This window comes from Thamnophis sirtalis, unplaced genomic scaffold (genome assembly GCF_051295495.1).
Source record: "Thamnophis sirtalis isolate CommonGarterSnake01/CBP01778 unplaced genomic scaffold, rThaSir2_p1.2 scaffold_1, whole genome shotgun sequence".
NCBI lineage: Eukaryota > Metazoa > Chordata > Lepidosauria > Squamata > Natricidae > Thamnophis > Thamnophis sirtalis.
In genome coordinates, this window is record NW_028261381.1 from 131,023,213 (window position 1) to 131,040,675 (window position 17,463).

At 36.9% G+C, this 17,463-nt stretch overlaps 1 protein-coding gene across 5 annotated transcripts in view; it reads right to left on the reverse strand.

The window, feature by feature from the left end:
* CEP128 (centrosomal protein 128) overlaps nt 1-17,463 on the reverse strand; it is a 190,554-nt gene that overhangs the window by 168,870 nt on the left and 4,221 nt on the right. For all 5 annotated transcript variants that reach the window (XM_087725051.1, XM_087725066.1, XM_087725042.1 and 2 more), the window contains exons 2-9: nt 16,216-16,359; nt 13,902-13,988; nt 13,650-13,773; nt 13,228-13,346; nt 10,398-10,489; nt 9,160-9,232; nt 5,034-5,150; nt 787-873 (exon numbers count right to left, since the gene is read on the reverse strand). In XM_087725051.1, coding sequence (XP_087581177.1) covers nt 787-873; nt 5,034-5,150; nt 9,160-9,232; nt 10,398-10,489; nt 13,228-13,346; nt 13,650-13,773; nt 13,902-13,988; nt 16,216-16,353 — 837 coding nt within the window. In that variant the 5' untranslated portion in view covers nt 16,354-16,359. The remainder of the gene's footprint in view (nt 1-786; nt 874-5,033; nt 5,151-9,159; nt 9,233-10,397; nt 10,490-13,227; nt 13,347-13,649; nt 13,774-13,901; nt 13,989-16,215; nt 16,360-17,463) is intronic.

A 17,463-nucleotide genomic window follows, 5' to 3' on the forward strand; every position in this document is an offset into this window, starting at 1 on the left:
TCAGTTTGAAGCCTACCCATTACAACTTTAATTTCTTAAATTGTATGGGGCCAAAAACTGTGGAACCTCCTTTATATGAAGGTACAGATAATTATCATTGTTGTTCCACTTGTGCCATATTCAGAGCCCATTAGTTTAGACAATAAACAAAGGGTTTTCTTTTTTAAAAAAGTTGCAATATTTAGCTTTGAAAACCAATGAGAAAAGAAGTATATTTTGTCTTGTTTAGAGTCCCTTTTATAAAATATGTTGTGAACTAGGTTTGAGAGATAATTTCAGTCTGAAGCCCAATTTCTCAGTTCAAATCCCCTTTATAAGCAGAATGTCATGATGAAGATGGGGCAACAAATAGCAAGATCCGCCATAATTCTGATTACACTTCATTAGCTGATTGGTGAATGCTTGCCAAGAGATAATTATTCTACTTGGAGAGATCTCCCGATGTAATTTAGAATTATGATCATCCAAAGTTCTGTGGGGAGCTTACATTAGTAGAACAGATGCTTCATGCATACTATCATCATCAGGCTGAACACATGGCTTAACATTCCAACAAAATGCCTTCCATACCAAAATACAGCATATGATGAGGAATTGTTTCAGATCAGTTTTCATCCCCTACTCTTTCTATATTTTAAGATTTTTCTACATCTTAACATGAAAAACATAAACCACAACTATGTCATCTGACAGTTGGGGAAAAGTTCATGCACCTTTTTTCTTAATCACACAGAGAAAAGCCACTACAAGACACAACATCACTACAATAGAATTTTTAAATCTTACTTTGCTTTTTTCATCTTCCATTTTTGCAATTCTATTTTTCAAGACAATTTCCGCTCCATTGCCTTTAGCATCTTGTTGCTTTAAAGCCTTGAAAGAATAAAAAGAGAGGATGTGGGATTTCAAGGGAATAATTAATGTACAAATATGCTAAACAATATGCACTTTGGTTTTTTTTTTGTCTGATGATACATATGGACTTTATCTACATATTGTAGATGCATACTGTTCGAAATAAAAGCTAACTCTGACATATACTAATCTGTGAATATCTCTGGTCCAAACATTGAACTAAATTTCACTGAAGATCTGTTCTTTTCTTTTATCAGAGGGTACCATCCACCATATTGTGTTGTACAGAGCAAAAAAGGTTGTATATTAAAAGAGGTCAGGAGTGACGGATTTCCCATATGCAAGGAGTCCCCTCCTTCAGCAACCATTCAACTTTATGACAATATTGAACAAATTGTAATTACGACTGGACTATGTATTTATGGCCATTGCAGTCATATGATCACAATTTGTGATCTTCCCTGCCAACTTCTCACAAGCAAAATCAATAGGGAACTCAGCAAGTAATTAGAAGTGAGGGTTATGTGACATCCTTGCTTAACATCTGACATTGTTCTCATTTAATAATGGCAACCAGAGCTGCCATTGTTAAGCAACATGGTGATATGGTTGTTGTTTTTTTCAATTTATGACTGTGTTATTTATTGATGAACTTCCGGTCTCTATTAGAAAGTGTTAAATGAGGACTATCTATGATGTTTGAATCTTTGCTTCAAAAACAGCCTATGCTTCATGCACAGAAATACAATTCTTTGTACTGAGGTATGAACTGCAAGGAATTGCACAGATATTGTTTCCATCAGAGGATGATAGCTAAAGTTAAATCAGACATTGAGGAAGTATCACTTGATGCCTACCATAAGAAAGTCCCTGTGGCTCCAGTTTTCTCTCATGAGCCTTTTTGCAACTATAAATGCTTTAGCTTTAACAGAAACCCTCCTCAATTTCAGACCCAAGCCAGACAGAGAAGGCACTAACTCTTTCTTTCTCAGCTATTTGTACATTCAAAATCATACTTTTAATGCATTGCTCTTCTTTCCAAAACACAGAAGTGATATTCCTGAGGAAAATAACAGATGGAGAGATATATAATCTTGCCAATTGTGCAAAAGGTGTCCAACTCTGACATTCAGCTTTAAGCCACTTACCATTGTTATATACGCCACGGGGGAGAAAAACTATAAAATTGCCACATGATTTATGGTTCCACTGCATAGGTTTTTTAGATATTTAGTTAAACACCTTAAAAGTTTGGGGAGCTAGAAAAACCCAACTGGAAGAGCTATATAGTATACAAGTTCTTACAATAATGTATTAAAATGTAATGCTCAGTTCTTGGTGATTTGCCAAGGAGGACAACCTGCAAGATAGTAATATAAGTTCTTTGTGTATAACTCTGCCCTGAAAAAACTTTAATACTCATATACACAGGTTGAACCAGCGGTGGGATTCACATACCTTTCCTACCAGTTCGCAAATGTGAGCGCACGTGCCGCGAATTTAGGGTGCTGGTTATCATCTCTCAAGTTCTACATGGCCTGACGCTAGGCTATTTGAAAGCTATCTGTTACATCCACCTGGCCTACCAGGATTAGAAGGCAAGGTATATCCCTCAACTGTTAGGGATGTACATCAAATAGGACACAAAAAAGGGTCTTCTCGATGGTGACTCCTTCTCTATGGAACATCATTCCCCAGATGTACAATCAGCTCCACCTTGTTGCTTTTCCAATAGGCCCTGAAAGTATGACTTTGTCAGTGGGTCTGGGAACCATGAATGAAGATGGAACTAATTAAGTGATTGATCTGGTTTTGTTGCTGCCACCATTAGGAGGGTATGGTTTATATATATATTTAATGTTCTAAGCTGCCTGGAGTCAACTCTGTAGGAGTTGGGTGACCATATAAATTTGTTTACTAAAAAAGAATTAAAACAGAAAAAAACCCACAATGCAAGATAATGTCCAAATGCAATCTACGGTATTACCAAATATAATCACCATGTATAATTTGAAATATGTATTTCAAATAGATCATCTCAATCAAGGCAAATTTAAAAAGTACAGCAACATGTTCCCACTATAGGAAAAGGTAAAGGTTAAGTTTGTATGAAGAACATTAACAAAACATTCACTACCAAGCATATCTTTCTTTTCTTTCTTTTTCTTTTATTAGAATTTGTAGGCCGCCCTTTTCCCTGAGGGGACTCAGGGCAGCTCACATAAAACTAGGAAAAGGGGGGGATACAGACAACAAAATAGAGACATATACTAAAAATAGTAGGCAACATCCATACAACATTCGGGAGGGGCAATTATCCTTATCCCCAGGCCTGACGGGCGAGCCAGTTCTTCAGGGCTGTGCGGAAGGCTTGGACAGTGGAGAGGGTACGAATCTCCACAGGGAGCTCGTTCCAAAGGGCCGGGGCTACTGCTGAGAAGGCCCTCCTCCTTGTGGTTGCCAGCCGACACTGGCTGGCCGATGGGATACGGAGGAGGCCTAATCTATGTGATCTTATTGGTCGCAGGGATGTAATTGGCAGAAGGCGGTCTCTCAAGTATCCAGATCCACTGCCATGTAGGGCTTTATGGGTGATTAATAGCACCTTGAAGCGCATCCGGAGATCGACAGGTAGCCAGCGCAGCTCGCGGAGGATAGGTGTTATGCGGGTGAATCGAGGTACACCCGCAATCACTCGCGCGGCTGCGTTCTGCACTAGCTGAAGTCGCCGGATGCTCTTCAAGGGCAGCCCCATGTAGAGCACATTGCAGTATTCCAGCCTGGAGATCACTAGGGCCCGAGTGACTGTTGTGAGCGCCTCCCGATTCAGGTAGGGTATATATATGTATGCATATATATGTTTGATAAAAAATTTCATGTTTTTTTTAAAAAAGGACAAGGTGTAAAATCTTGTAAAAGTGCATATTTGGGTTTGCAAGATATAGTACGGTATTAAATTATACATTGAGTTCCTGGATCCAAAATAAGGAAAAGCCCAAAAGCAATGGAAAAAAATTGCTAGACATTGTGAGAATCTTCTCTGCAGAACTTAACCACTTTCATTTCCTCTTTGCTCTAATCAATCACAATCTTTTACAATCATTCGAGGTAATTTAAAAAACGAAGGCGAATACCAGGAAAAAAAATCTCTGACCCAGTAAGAGCACATGAAGTTGAAAAGCTATTACTTTTACTAAACTTAACATGTGTGGTAGCTTTCCCCTCCTCTCTTCTTTTTAATGTGACCTCTTGAGAGAAATCCACTTTTTTTTTTTCAAAACTGAAAGCATCAATCTCAATTAATCCCTAGTGATTTATACTTCTCTATATAATCTACAATTGCTTTTCAGAAAAATGCACCCAGGTCACTACATTTATTAAAGCAACCAAATATGATATTAAACTTTTCATAGACTCTGTGAGACACCTGAGTAAAGTCAATTGAAAATGACGGCCACTAATTGCCCAGACATTTAAATTAATTCCAAAATTATAAGCTATATATTTTAAAAACCCTGGCCTCTGAAGTACAGGGGTGGAGCAAATTAACTACCTCTCCCATATGCACTTTATGCATTCTCTTCAAAGAAAAGGTGGGAAAGACTTTAATTTTCTGTTCTGAAGCAAACAATAGCTCAGTTTGCCTTCCCAGCACAGGCTCTTGTTCTCCTGGATGCGTTTTCATTCAAACACAGCTGATTATACGGCACCAGGAAACTGGCTACCCATTACATTACATTTACCCCTTCAAAAGAAAAGTATGCACTACTGGCTGTTAATAATACCTTCAATCGTTTAAATCTTAAATGTGCCTGAAATTGTTTTAAGACAGCATCCTTTCAACTATTGTATAATGGGAACCAACACTCCCGGCTTCCAGCATGAGAAATATTTTTGTATAGAAGCAAAGTTACCAGATCTGGATTTGAAATTGCACTACATAGCAGCAGAGAAATTTTCGTTATTGCTGTGCTGTCAACCAGCAGTTTATTTGGATTTTGCAGTTGAAACCTGGGAGCCCCACTTCATCAGTATCTTGTCAGTTTTGCATGACCTCTATTATGGGGGGGGAGGGGGGCATGAAGAAAGTCACCCCCTTCAAATAATTAACTCAGCCTATATTACTAACATAAAGCTCTTTTGCGGTTTTAAACATATACCAAGGCCTTTATGCTTACTTCCTGCAGGTGCACAGACATGTGTCCCAGTTGGTCTTGGCGTCTTTCTACCAATTGCCTTTCTGATCGGATTTCTCGTTCGATCTCTTGGAGTCTTCTTTCCACCCTCTCTGATACCTATATAAGCAGGCAGATGTCAGAGTAGAAACGTTTGTTACGATGTTTAAAAAAAGCAAACATAAATGCTCCAAATTCATAACAAAGGAAAAGGAAAGTAAGTACCAAGATCCAATTGCATATTTGATTTTATTCCAAACACTAACCGTATTATAAGATGTGCCTATTGTAGTAATATGAACCGGATAGTCCCCTTAACAAAATGAAACCAATATGGTTAACATTCTGGTTGGAATCTGTTTAACAGAAGATTCTCTTGCATTTTTTCACCAGCATAACAGGAAACAGGCTATCAGCAATTATTCCCTTTGCCCAGGTTTTGCTCTGAACTCATAATTGGTCTACTAACTTTCAGCACAAAATGAGAAATAGCATGGAGAGACTTCAGATATAAGGAAATTGCTGCAAATCATTTTATTTTGCATTGTGCTACTGGATCATAGGAACCTCCTTACCTTAAATAAGATGGTTAGTTCAGCTAGTTTTGGTACTAGATAGCAGAAGATCTTAAAATTATGAAACAAGACTTCTCCATTTCTATCTAGAAATGCAGAGTTTGAATCTGCAATGTTCTACAAGCAGTGAATATGCTGTGATTTAGTCTGTGATTTAGCCTGTTTTAAAAGCTACAGCTATACTTATTTATAATGAAACAGCCTTTATACTGCTAACTAAATGTCCATCAGTGGAAGAACACAATTTAGATATAACCTGAAATCTTACAATTAAGCTGCAGCTACTCAAGCAATAAGTTTTTACTAAGAAAATATCTCTTGTCCACTGCTACCAATTAACTGTCCTCCCTATCACCATTTGCATTAATAATACAGTGGATATGAAAACCAAGAATAGATGGATTAGGCTATTCTAATTGTTTATACCAAGTTCTGCATTTGTTTACTTGAAGATCTAAGACTCTGAAAAATAATTTAAGCCAGAAGAAATCTTAGAAAACAAACCAAGCATAATATTTCTGTTTACTGGTGGAGCTTCATATCCTGCCTAGCACTTTGTCATTCCCCATATAATAATATTAAAACAAATTACTGTATGTAAAATAAAATGAAACCAGATATATAAGTTTGCACTTCAGTCTTTTTTTTATTTCCACTGTTTTCCTTTTGGAAAATTACATCTATAGAGTCTGATGTTAAGGCATTGATGAGATTCTGATCTGCCTAAATTCAGCAAATTTATTACAACCATTTGCTTCGAAATTATATCCTGAGACATAGAAACTGGGTATTATTTTCATTTGCATTGCAACAGTATGGCGTATGAAAGCAATAATCATCAATCAAAACATTGTTGCACCAGGTCCAGTAAAGGAGATTCCCATGCTAAAGCTAGGTTATGCAGCTACTTCAGACACAAGACTGAATCTGTATTCCAACATTCACATCTGGATTCTGTTAAATTAGCAGGAAGAGTCTTTTGATATTGGCAGGAATGTACATCTCCTCCCAGGGCTGCTAGCTGTGCACATGTAGAATTAGATCAGGGCAGTAATGTGAAAAGGTTGTATTTCCATATATCAATGCCAGTATATTTCCATACATCAGTGCCAGTTTTTTTTTTATTGTTATTAAAACTTTCCTGAATGACAAATGAAGAAATGAATTAGAATAACATCTAACTTTTAAATAATAAAATATGACTGAATGAATCAGGAATTTTATTTCAATTGCAATTTTTCCCTTCAATTTCCTAACTTTGTAAGATAGAGGGAGCACTCATGTTTGAGAGGAGTTGATTTTTTCCCTTTATTTATTTGCAGACACTACCCTCTAGTGGCAAGTAACAATTACATGTTTAGCATGTCTTTAAACTTCCATTTGCACAAGTGTTTTTCAAAGCTCACTAGAAATGATATGCTGCTGCCTAGTCTACCCTGTTTCCTATATAAATTCATTTAAATATAAAAGTAAGTTTTCGTACAGTGGCACTCCTAGTGTTTAAACCTATTTTATATACTGTATGTTCTGCTGCTACTTGGTTTTAGTAAAAAATTTTATTACAAAAGATGCAAGATCAAAAGCATTTTTCTCGCTTTTCTTTTTGGGGGAAAAAGACATTTAAAAAATATCAATGTACCGAAGACTTAGTTTTCAAACATTGAGAGAGGGGAGAGTTCACCTGTTCTGAAAAAGGATATGGTCTGCTCTCCCCTTAAGAAATCATCACTGGATCTCATAAAATTGAACTATTTTTGTCTAGTCTTCACCTTCCGATTTTAGAGTAGGTTATTAAGAAGATGATTGGCTTCTGTGGTAGCTCCAGAAGGCCCTGGAGTTAATGGCTTATCTGGACCATTTTCACTCATGTTTTAAACTTGTTATAGCACTGTAATGTTCACACTTATAGATAATGTCATTCAGATCTGGAATGTGGGGAACACAGTCATTTTGCCCTCCATGACTCTTAGCAGCCTTCAATGTTATGGATACTTCTGAACCATATAAGGAGAGGAGGGACACTGTTACTTATTCTTCTTCTTTCTTCAAGGCTGCTTCCAGTTGGTGACGGTGAGGAGAAAATCTAGCTTCCGATTACTACTATTCAAGTTGCCTCAGAGTTTTATTCTCTTCTGTTCAACATCTACATGAAGTTGGGATGGTCATTCATTTGCAGAAGCCGAGGTATCATCAGAATAGTGATGATGCCCTATTTAGATCTCCACCCTGTGATAACCATGTCATGCCATTAAGGGCCTTTCCTAACGTCTGAAGGCTGTGGGGATTTGAATGCGGAAGAACATATTATACCTCAACCTTGGTAAAACCAAACAGCTGTGACTTTTGAGGCTTCCTGATGCTGGGAATTTTCTATTTTTATTTCTGAATAGAGTTGCACATCCCCTGGCAGAGTTGGCACACAATTTAGAGCCGTGATGGCGAACCTATGGCACACGTGCCAAAGGTGACATGCAGTGTCCTCTCGGTGGGCACACACCGTCACCAGATGCTCTTCTGGTTTCCGGCACGCTAGCCAGCTAGTGTTTGCGGGTGCCAGAGCACCAGAAAATGCCCTGACAAACAGCCAAAAAAAAGGCTATTTTCCGGCCGTTTCAGGCCAAAATTGTTTGAATGTTGTTTGAAATTACAAACAACAGGGAAAAAATGAATGTTCTTCAACTGCTATAAGAACAAAAAACAATTACTGATGACTGATGACTGATAATGGATCCATAGGATTCCCGCCATAGTAAAACTATTAGTAAGTCACCTCAAGCAATGCCCACTAACATAATGGGTTTGCTTTTCTCCAAGGCCTACACGTATTGATCTACGTGATCTACTTGGGAAGATTTAATCTCATTTGACTAAATCCCCCATTCAGAAAAAGAAACTTATATACCTCCGTAAGTACAGTAGGAAAAAACATAAATGGCTATGTTTGATCAGAAATGGCTGAAATTTAATTTTTATAAAGGGGCAATTTGTGCTGAACTTCACATAGTGCAATAAATGTCAAGTTTTTAAAAATCTATTTATTACTAAAACTCCCTGTTTCTGTGATCTTTAACTGGGAAAAAGTGTGCTCATAGGGTAATAATTTTTGAACCAAGGTACTTCAAATGGACTTATAGAAGTCTGGGCCGCATGATTCCTGTGGAATTGAAATTTGGCAAACTGTTCATGACATAAAAATTATCATAAAATATGTTATGACATAACACAAAATGCCATAACATATTTCCTGTGCTGATGTTTGACTGTATTATACAGTTCAACATGGGTTATTTTCAAGGCAGATACATCTGAATAGATCCCAGCTTTTCTTCTGAAGAAGAAAGTTCAGTCACCAGGTATAGTAAATTAAATTCTTTTTTTCTAAAATCTAAGAGGTTTTGGCACAGACACAAGCTCCATTTTTTTCTAGCACTCCATATTAAGATGGATGGATGGATGGATGGATGGATGGATGGATGGATGGATGGATGGATGGATGGACTGATAGATAGTTCACACACACACACACCCTATTATTGAGTTTTTAATATCCTTACCGTTTCCTGCCTTTGCGATTCATCAAGTCTGCCAGATATATCTTCTAATCTTTTTTTAATTTCAGCATCATTTCTTAAAATAAAAAAAGAAAAACACATACTTCTTGAAAGTATACCATGTACTACATTAAGCAAATTAATTTCTATCTCTATTACAAAATTGCAGTAATTTATTTTCAAAATATGTTATTGTTTCAGAACAGGATGTGTTTTGTTTTGTATTATCTCTCCTCTAATGAGAAGGGACCCCAATAAACATCAAATACATCAAATAATGGAACTTTAATAAGCTAGATGAAGAAGTAGTTAGATGGCTTAATTCTGTTCTAACAACCTAGAAACTGCAAATGTTTCAGAATGAAATGGCCCACTTATTGGCAGGTGTTAATCACTGTTAGTATATTACCCTTATATTGTGGGCCCTGTATTAGTTGCTAATAGGTTTGGGTACAATTCAAAGACCTGTTTTAACTTATAGGTTCTTTATGATTTGGTGCCTGTATACCCCACAAGATTGCCTTTTCCAACCAAAGTCCACCTGGAGGAAATTGCTAGTAGTATCCCATTTTCATGAGCTAAGGCCATAAAATGATATTTTTAGTTATGGCACCAGTACTGAATAGGTTCCCCTGAAACAAGACTAGTCTTTTTGGAAATTGATTTCTACAATCTGTTTACAGATTCTATTCAAGATAGCCGATGATTATTAAAGCTCTAAATAATTTGGGATCAGAGTAAAGCAAGCAACATCTCTCATATGTATCTATCCAGGCATTCTATCAACTGCTCTTCCCAAAGCTGCCAAGTGAAGTTTACGGAGGAGTTTTATAAAGGACAAGGTTCTATGAGGGACGGGAGTTTCCAGCTGTATAATTGCAATTTTAAAAAATACCTTCCCAAGGAAGGTATATTTGCAGCCACTTAGTATTATATCCGAATCTTGCTAAGTTATTTCTCGTCAACAAGGCATTTTTGTATGCTTTATTTTAATAAGAAGTGCCCACATTACATCGGGAAATTGGCTTTGATATATGTTATTTTATTGCTTTTATCGGATTTTTAAATATTTCTATAACTGTTGTAATGTGCCAGAGAACTTCTGTTATTAGGTAGATGCAATAAAAATAACACATAATATAGTAAAATGACTGAACAAAACCATCAAACATCAAGTATTTGTTCCTAATGTTATACACTCAAGTTTCTCCACCAACCAAAGTCATTCTTTCATGTCATACCGATTTCTTCTTGAAAGTTCTCTGGTGAGGTCTTCTCCTAAGCGAATTTGTTCACTGCTGACATCTCTAAGTGACTGGTGTAAAGAATGGAGCTGCAGTATGAATACATACAGAACATAATTAGCTGTTTTAAACATATTTTTCTATCACTTAGTATATTCAGTATATTTTTCAGTACGCTTTTCAAAATACTGAAAGCTACAAAACAGCTATAATAACAATAATTAGAAAGAAGAATATAATTATTAGATTTTTGTATCTTTATATATTAAAATTTATTCAAATTAGACCAAAGGACCTGGGTCAATCCTATGTAACTAGTTCAGGGCAAAATTTATTAAAATGTTTTAGTACTTAGTTTTCTTTTTCAGAATTACTTAATATCCTACAGATTTTTGTACACTCACATTTTTCCTTTACTCTAAAAAATGTATTACTTTTTTCCAACATGTTATTCTTTTTCCAATTACTGAAAGTACTTTTTGAATATCTGCTAGCTGAGATTTAAGCCAGTAAATATTATTCACCTAAGAATGTCTTAAACACTCTTAAACTATGTTTTATTATATTGTTGTTGCTTACCGTATTTTCACCCATATAACCCGCGGGTTATATGCGGTTTTTACATGCACAGCGCCCCCCTGCGGGTTATATGCGTGGGCGGGGTATACGGAAAATATTTTACACGATCGGAGGCTTACACGATCAGAGGCTTGCTTCTTTCTCCGTTTCTTCCCCCACCCCGATCTCAGCTGTTTCCTTCTCCTCCGTTCCTTTCCTCTTCCCCAGCGTGCGCAGGCTTCTTTCTCCGTTTCTTCCCCCACCCCGATCTCAGCTGTTTCCTTCTCCTCCGTTCCTTTCCTCTTCCCCAGCTTGCGCAGGCTTCTTTCTCCGTTTCTTCCCCCACCCCGATCTCAGCTGTTTCCTTCTCCTCCGTTCCTTTCCTCTTCCCCAGCGTGCGCAGGCTTCTTTCTCCGTTTCTTCCCCCACCCCGATCTCAGCTGTTTCCTTCTCCTCCGTTCCTTTCCTCTTCCCCAGCTTGCACAGGCTTCTTTCTCCGTTTCTTCCCCCACCCCGATCTCAGCTGTTTCCTTCTCCTTCGTTCCTTTCCTCTTCCCCAGCTTGCGCAGGCTTCTTTCTCCGTTTCTTCCCCCCCCATCTCAGCTGTTTCCCTTCTCTTTTACTCGTCGCGGGTTATATGCGTGGGCGGGTTATATGCGTGGGCGGGTTATATGCGTGGGCGGGTTATATGCGTGGGCGGGGTATACGGGAAATATTTTACACGATTCGGAAAACCCGCGGGTTATATGCGTGTGCGGTTATTTGCGTGGGCGGGTTATATGGGTGAAAATACGGTACTGTTCTAAATTTCTCTCACCTCTCTTCAACTGTCTTGTTACGTTATTCTTAGATTGATAAATCTCAAAAGAATATTTCTATATTAGCATTGGACAGTGACTGTTTTAAACATTTTAAAATACAGTAGCTATTCCAGAGCCCATTTTATCTAAAGTCATTAGCCAAAATTATTTTTACTCTCTAACAAAAGAAATTACAAATAGTAACAGCAATAAACATTACTCAAAGTAGTAGTGCAAGTAATTCTTAGATTACAGCAGTTTTATATTCAATTATTCCTATATAATATGTAATAAATGTATTGGATTACACTGATAAAATGTAGTATCACATTTAAAAGCTTAAAAAATAGTATTAAATGTAGTTTCCTTAGCAATTAATTAAATATTTCACCTCTTGCACACTGAAAAACTATATTTAATGAATTATTTTTAATAAGTTTAGGACATACCACTAAAATTAAAAATGTACTGGATACGAATCTTGGGTATGTATAGCATTACACAAAATAGAAAAACCATTTTAATGGTTCATTTTTGAGAAGAATTTGTGTTCTCTTCTCAAAAGAAGATATTTTTAGAACACAGTAATAATAGTACCACACTAGAAAATGCCGCATAAGCTTAGAAGTTCTAATTGGCATTGGCTGTTTTATTTTGAAATGCAAAAAGAGAAAGATATAAATTTTAAAAATTTGATGCTTTAATGCAGTTTCAGTTTGCTTTCTTTTTTTTCATATCATTGTGATTAATAATATGGAGCTATTGTCCTGAAAAGATATATAAAGTCCCATTAGCAAACATAATCTACAATATACAATTCAAACATTCTAGCAGTTATCATATATATAGGAGTGACAGACAAACACTAGCAATCAGATGAGGGGGAAAAAATCCTTCATTTCACAGCAAGTGGATAGATTCAACCACAGTTTCAGCTGAGTTAATATTAGCATCTTAGATCAAGCCAAATCCAAAAAGCTAGGAAATTTCTGGAAGCCTGGCACTCAGACAAATCAGCCATCAACAGACACATTCAGATAAATACTTTTATACACCATTCAAATGAGATAATAAAAAACTAAAAATGAAGCATAACAACTAGAGCACATCCCCTTCAGCAAGCACACTCAGATAAGCAAGAATTAACATCAAACAAACTTTATGCAGAAGACAATGCTCCAATCAAAGAGGTACCACACCCACACCAAAACTGGCAGGGCAAGCTGCTATATATCAATCCCCATGCTCACTCACACCGATGATGTTATCTAGTTGGGTAATGAAGCATCTCCAAGCAAACAACCAAGAACTTCACAGATAGATAATAATTCTCAAAATCTACTTCAAAAAGTAGCTGAATTATATATTTCACTATAATTGGTAATAAAGTAAAAAGGATTTGTAAGAAGTGGTTAAAGTGGTTACAGGGAAAAACATGAACCTGTGTGCTTTTAAGAATACTTACTCACCTGGTCCAATTTACCTCGCTGATCAACAAATCGAACAGCAGATCTAGACCGTCGCTGCCTGATACCTAGTGTTGCACTGTAATCTCTGAGAGGAGAGGTAGGCTTGACATGATGAACTTCTTCACAGAAAGAAAGATAGGAAAATCAGCACAAATTTCTCCTGAAATACAATTTAACTATGAAGAACTGTTTATTCGTCTATGAATCTGCCAAGACACCAGTATTAATCTGTTCAAATATTATATTTTCCACCATACTTACAGGTATTACATTATGCACACATAGCTACTACAAAGTAAAATTAATCAATAAAGAGTTTGTTATATTTGCTATATAAAACTGTAAATGTCTATTCAATAGTTCAATAGGATGTCCACAGTTAAGTGAGTATATGATTACAGCTTGAGGTTCATTAAATATACCTGGAGATCCACCATCCAGGTCACTCGCATACAAGCTTGAAAGAGATGCGCTTCTTACTCCAGAATTTCTCAATAAGCGTTGGTTCTTCAGATGGCCCACGGACTCTTCCAAAGTTTCTTTAAGCTGTATGAAAATGGCAACTTGTTAGATAGAAGACAATTTTCCTTCAAAATGCACTAAAGAATAGAAGAGAAATAGGAATTTATACTTTTATAGATTCTAATTACTAAATTCAATCAGTAGCTGCTTACATTTGCAATGGTTTCTGCCTGCTCATTGTTATACTCTCGATATTGGCCCAACATCTGATCCACATGTCTTAAATTCCAGTTTGCATCCTTTAAATATGAGAAGAAAGCATAAGTAAACTACAATCCAAGCTATAGATACTAAATTGAAATGAGGGTTAAGTGAGGGAAGTCAATATTCAAAACAAGCAGTTTGTGTGCTTTTCTTACCAAATGTGTAACCTTAAAGTCACAACCAGTTTAATACCCATTGATATTTATGTTGTATTTATTTATTTATTCAACTTTCTTACAATCATCCTAGGGTTCTAGGCGATCCACATCAATATAGTTGTCAAAAGTGTATTAATTTGTACTTGCTCTAACCCAATGTTTCTCGACCTTGGAAACTTTAGAATGTGTGGAGCAGTTCCCAGAATTCCTCAGTCAGCAGTGGCTAGGGAGTTCTGGGAGTTGAAGTCCATACATAAAATTGTCACTATTGAGAAATGCTGCTCTAATAAATTAACCTCATAATCTGCCTAAAGCTACCCCGTTTCCCCAAAAATAAGACCCAACCAGAAAATAAGCCCTAGCGCCCCCCCCCAAATAAGCTCCAGTTAAGATCATCAGCTATACTGATACAATTAGTACCGCATTTCACCCCAAATAAGACCTAACTAGAAAATAAGCCCTAATACATCTTTTGGAGCAAAAAAATAATATAAGACCTGGTCTTATTTTCTGGAAACACGGTATAACCATGTTGAATAATGTGGCAGTATTCAGAAACCTGCATACCTTACTGTTTCCTTGATTGTAGGTAATTTAGGAATATTAATGAACCAAAAAGACTACAGAAAGTGAACTTGTATTGAGCTAAACCACTGATATGTGTATCAGTAGAAACTATCTAGAAGAAACTATTTAATAGAAACTATTAAGACAAAAACTTGTCTCAAGGGTACTTTTTCAAGAGACAATTGGACTTTCTGGTTTTACTTTGAAGATGTTTCGCTTCTTGGATGAGAAGCAAAACTTCTTCAAAGAAAAACCAGAAAGTCCAATTGCCTCTTGAAAAAGCACCTTTGGGACAACTGTGACTTGGATGACTGAGAATCTCCATAGACATAAACCTGTCTCAAACTTTCTCAGGTTTACCAATGACCGAACCTGGAATCTTTTGCATGTAAAGTACATGCGCTATGACCATGTTAAATCCAAACACAAAAAAACGATGACCTCTCAACACATAGTTCCCCATTATGACCTATTTTCTTTGTTTCTTTAGTTAAAAAACAGATACTGAATTATATCTAAATATGGAGGGATATAAAGCATATATAATCAGTCGGACTTCTCACTTTATATTCAAATTGTCTTTTAAAAAATGTGTGTTTTATTATAAAATCATCTTGGCCATTTTTATAAAAAGGCTATGTAAATATTTATAGTTTAAATCAATAAATAATTCTCACTTAGCAGTTTTATGACTGTTCAAAGTTGTGATTGCACTGAAAATGTCATTTTATGACTGGTCCTCACCCTTATAACAATTGCGGCATCCCCACAGTCACATGATTGAGATATGGATGTTTTGCAACCAGCAGGCATTTCAACTATCACAGTGTCCCACAGTCATGGGATTGCCATTTGTAGTGCATCCCATCAGTGGAGGGATTCAAATTTTTTTACTACCAGTTCTATAGGCATGGCTTGGTGGGTGTAGCAGGGGAAGGTTACTGCAAAATCCCCATTTCTTCCCTATCAGCTGGGACTCGGGAGGCAGCGAATAGATGGGGTGGGGCCAGTCAGAAGTGGTATTTACCATTTCTCTGAACTACTCAAAATTTCCACTACTGGTTCTCCAGAACTGGTCAGAACCTGCTGAACATTACTTCGGTATCCCTTCCTTAAGAGACCCTCCATAAACTCAGCCATCCTTGATAACTAGTGTTTTGTCTCTAACTTGGCCTTTTTGAGAGGAACATTGAAACAGTGGCTAGATTAAATCCAAACAAAATAGAGTGTCTTAATACCCATCAAGATGTTCTGTTCCAGACTAGTCTTTTAATCAGATGCCATTGTTTTGAAAAAGCAGGTCCAAGATTTGATGATCTTCCTGGATTTATAGCCGCTGCTTTATGGACCGAAAGAGGTTACAGTCTGGAAAGTAGGCTCAACTACTACTAAGTAAACTACTAAGAATCAGACCAAACAAACAAACCTCTCCCAGGCTCAGTATTATATATCAAGACAATTATCTGACCATATAGAATTAGAATCCTTCCTTGTAATTCTACAAAATTGTTCTTTAAAGTAGACCATTCATAGCAACCTGCAAAGTATTTGCTAAAGTGTGAATCTTCTCTGCAACATCTTCAGTTCCATGATTTCGGATTCTCGTTGCTCTTATAGGACCCCTTCTTCCAATTCTATGACGAATGTTATCAGAGTCGCTGGATGAATCTGCCATTGGAACCTTAAGGGTAAAAACATTCACATTAGTAAAGTTCATTACATTTTATCAATTGCAATATCATATCACCAAGAAACAAACTCAAAAACCATGTTGACCTTGCTTGGTTCTCAAATACATCATACATACATACATACATGCATACATACATACATACACACACACACACACACACACACACACACACACACACAATTACCATCCTCCTCACTTTGAGAACACTTGAAAAAGATCTTGAAGGACAGGTAGATTCAGTATGTACAAGATCTATTGTTTATGCATATCCTAGACTTTGCCATTTCCTTAATATATCACAATCTCATTAATCTGTGCTTGCATTAATAATGATGACAAAACCTACCCAAAATTTGTAAAGTACTAAAAAGCACAAGTAACACACTGTGAGCAAGGTTAATTTGAGGCATACCTCAATGTTGAAAAGATGGTGATTAATCACAAGGCTCAACACTATAAATCCTGCACATAACCCAGAATGAAAAGTCATATTTATTTTGTCTTGTTTTGAAAGAGCAAGAATTTCTAACAAACTGATTTTTTTCTTCTTTTTATGACCCTATAGGCCCTTAATTCAAAATAAAGTCAGGGAGACTGGAGGGAGTGGAACATTTACTGACCAGATGCCCTTTCTGACACCAATGTTGAGTTCACAGCAGATATTTTTTTCTTTGTGACCTAAGAAACATCTGTTGCTACAGTACCTAGGATTGAACTATCAACCTTTGAAGTGGGAGGCGAATGTTTTCACTACTAGACCACCATGCCAGTCAACAAGTTGAATCAGTATTTACACTGAAATGTCTGAATTTTGACCATTGTTCTTCATGGCGTTCACAGGATTGTAGAACAATCATCTTCAAAGCAGAGGTGGGTTGCTGCCAGTTCAGCCCGGTTCAGTTGAACCGGTAGTGGAATTCAGGCCTGGGTCGCAGAACCGGCAGTGACCCAGGCCTGACACGCCCCCAAACCGGTTCCCTTGCCACCGCTGATGTCACCGTCATATGGGATTTTAGTGACTGCACGTGCGTAGTTCACTGTAAATTGTTCTGTGCGTGCAAAAGTAACTTATGATCGGTTTTCATATTCCAA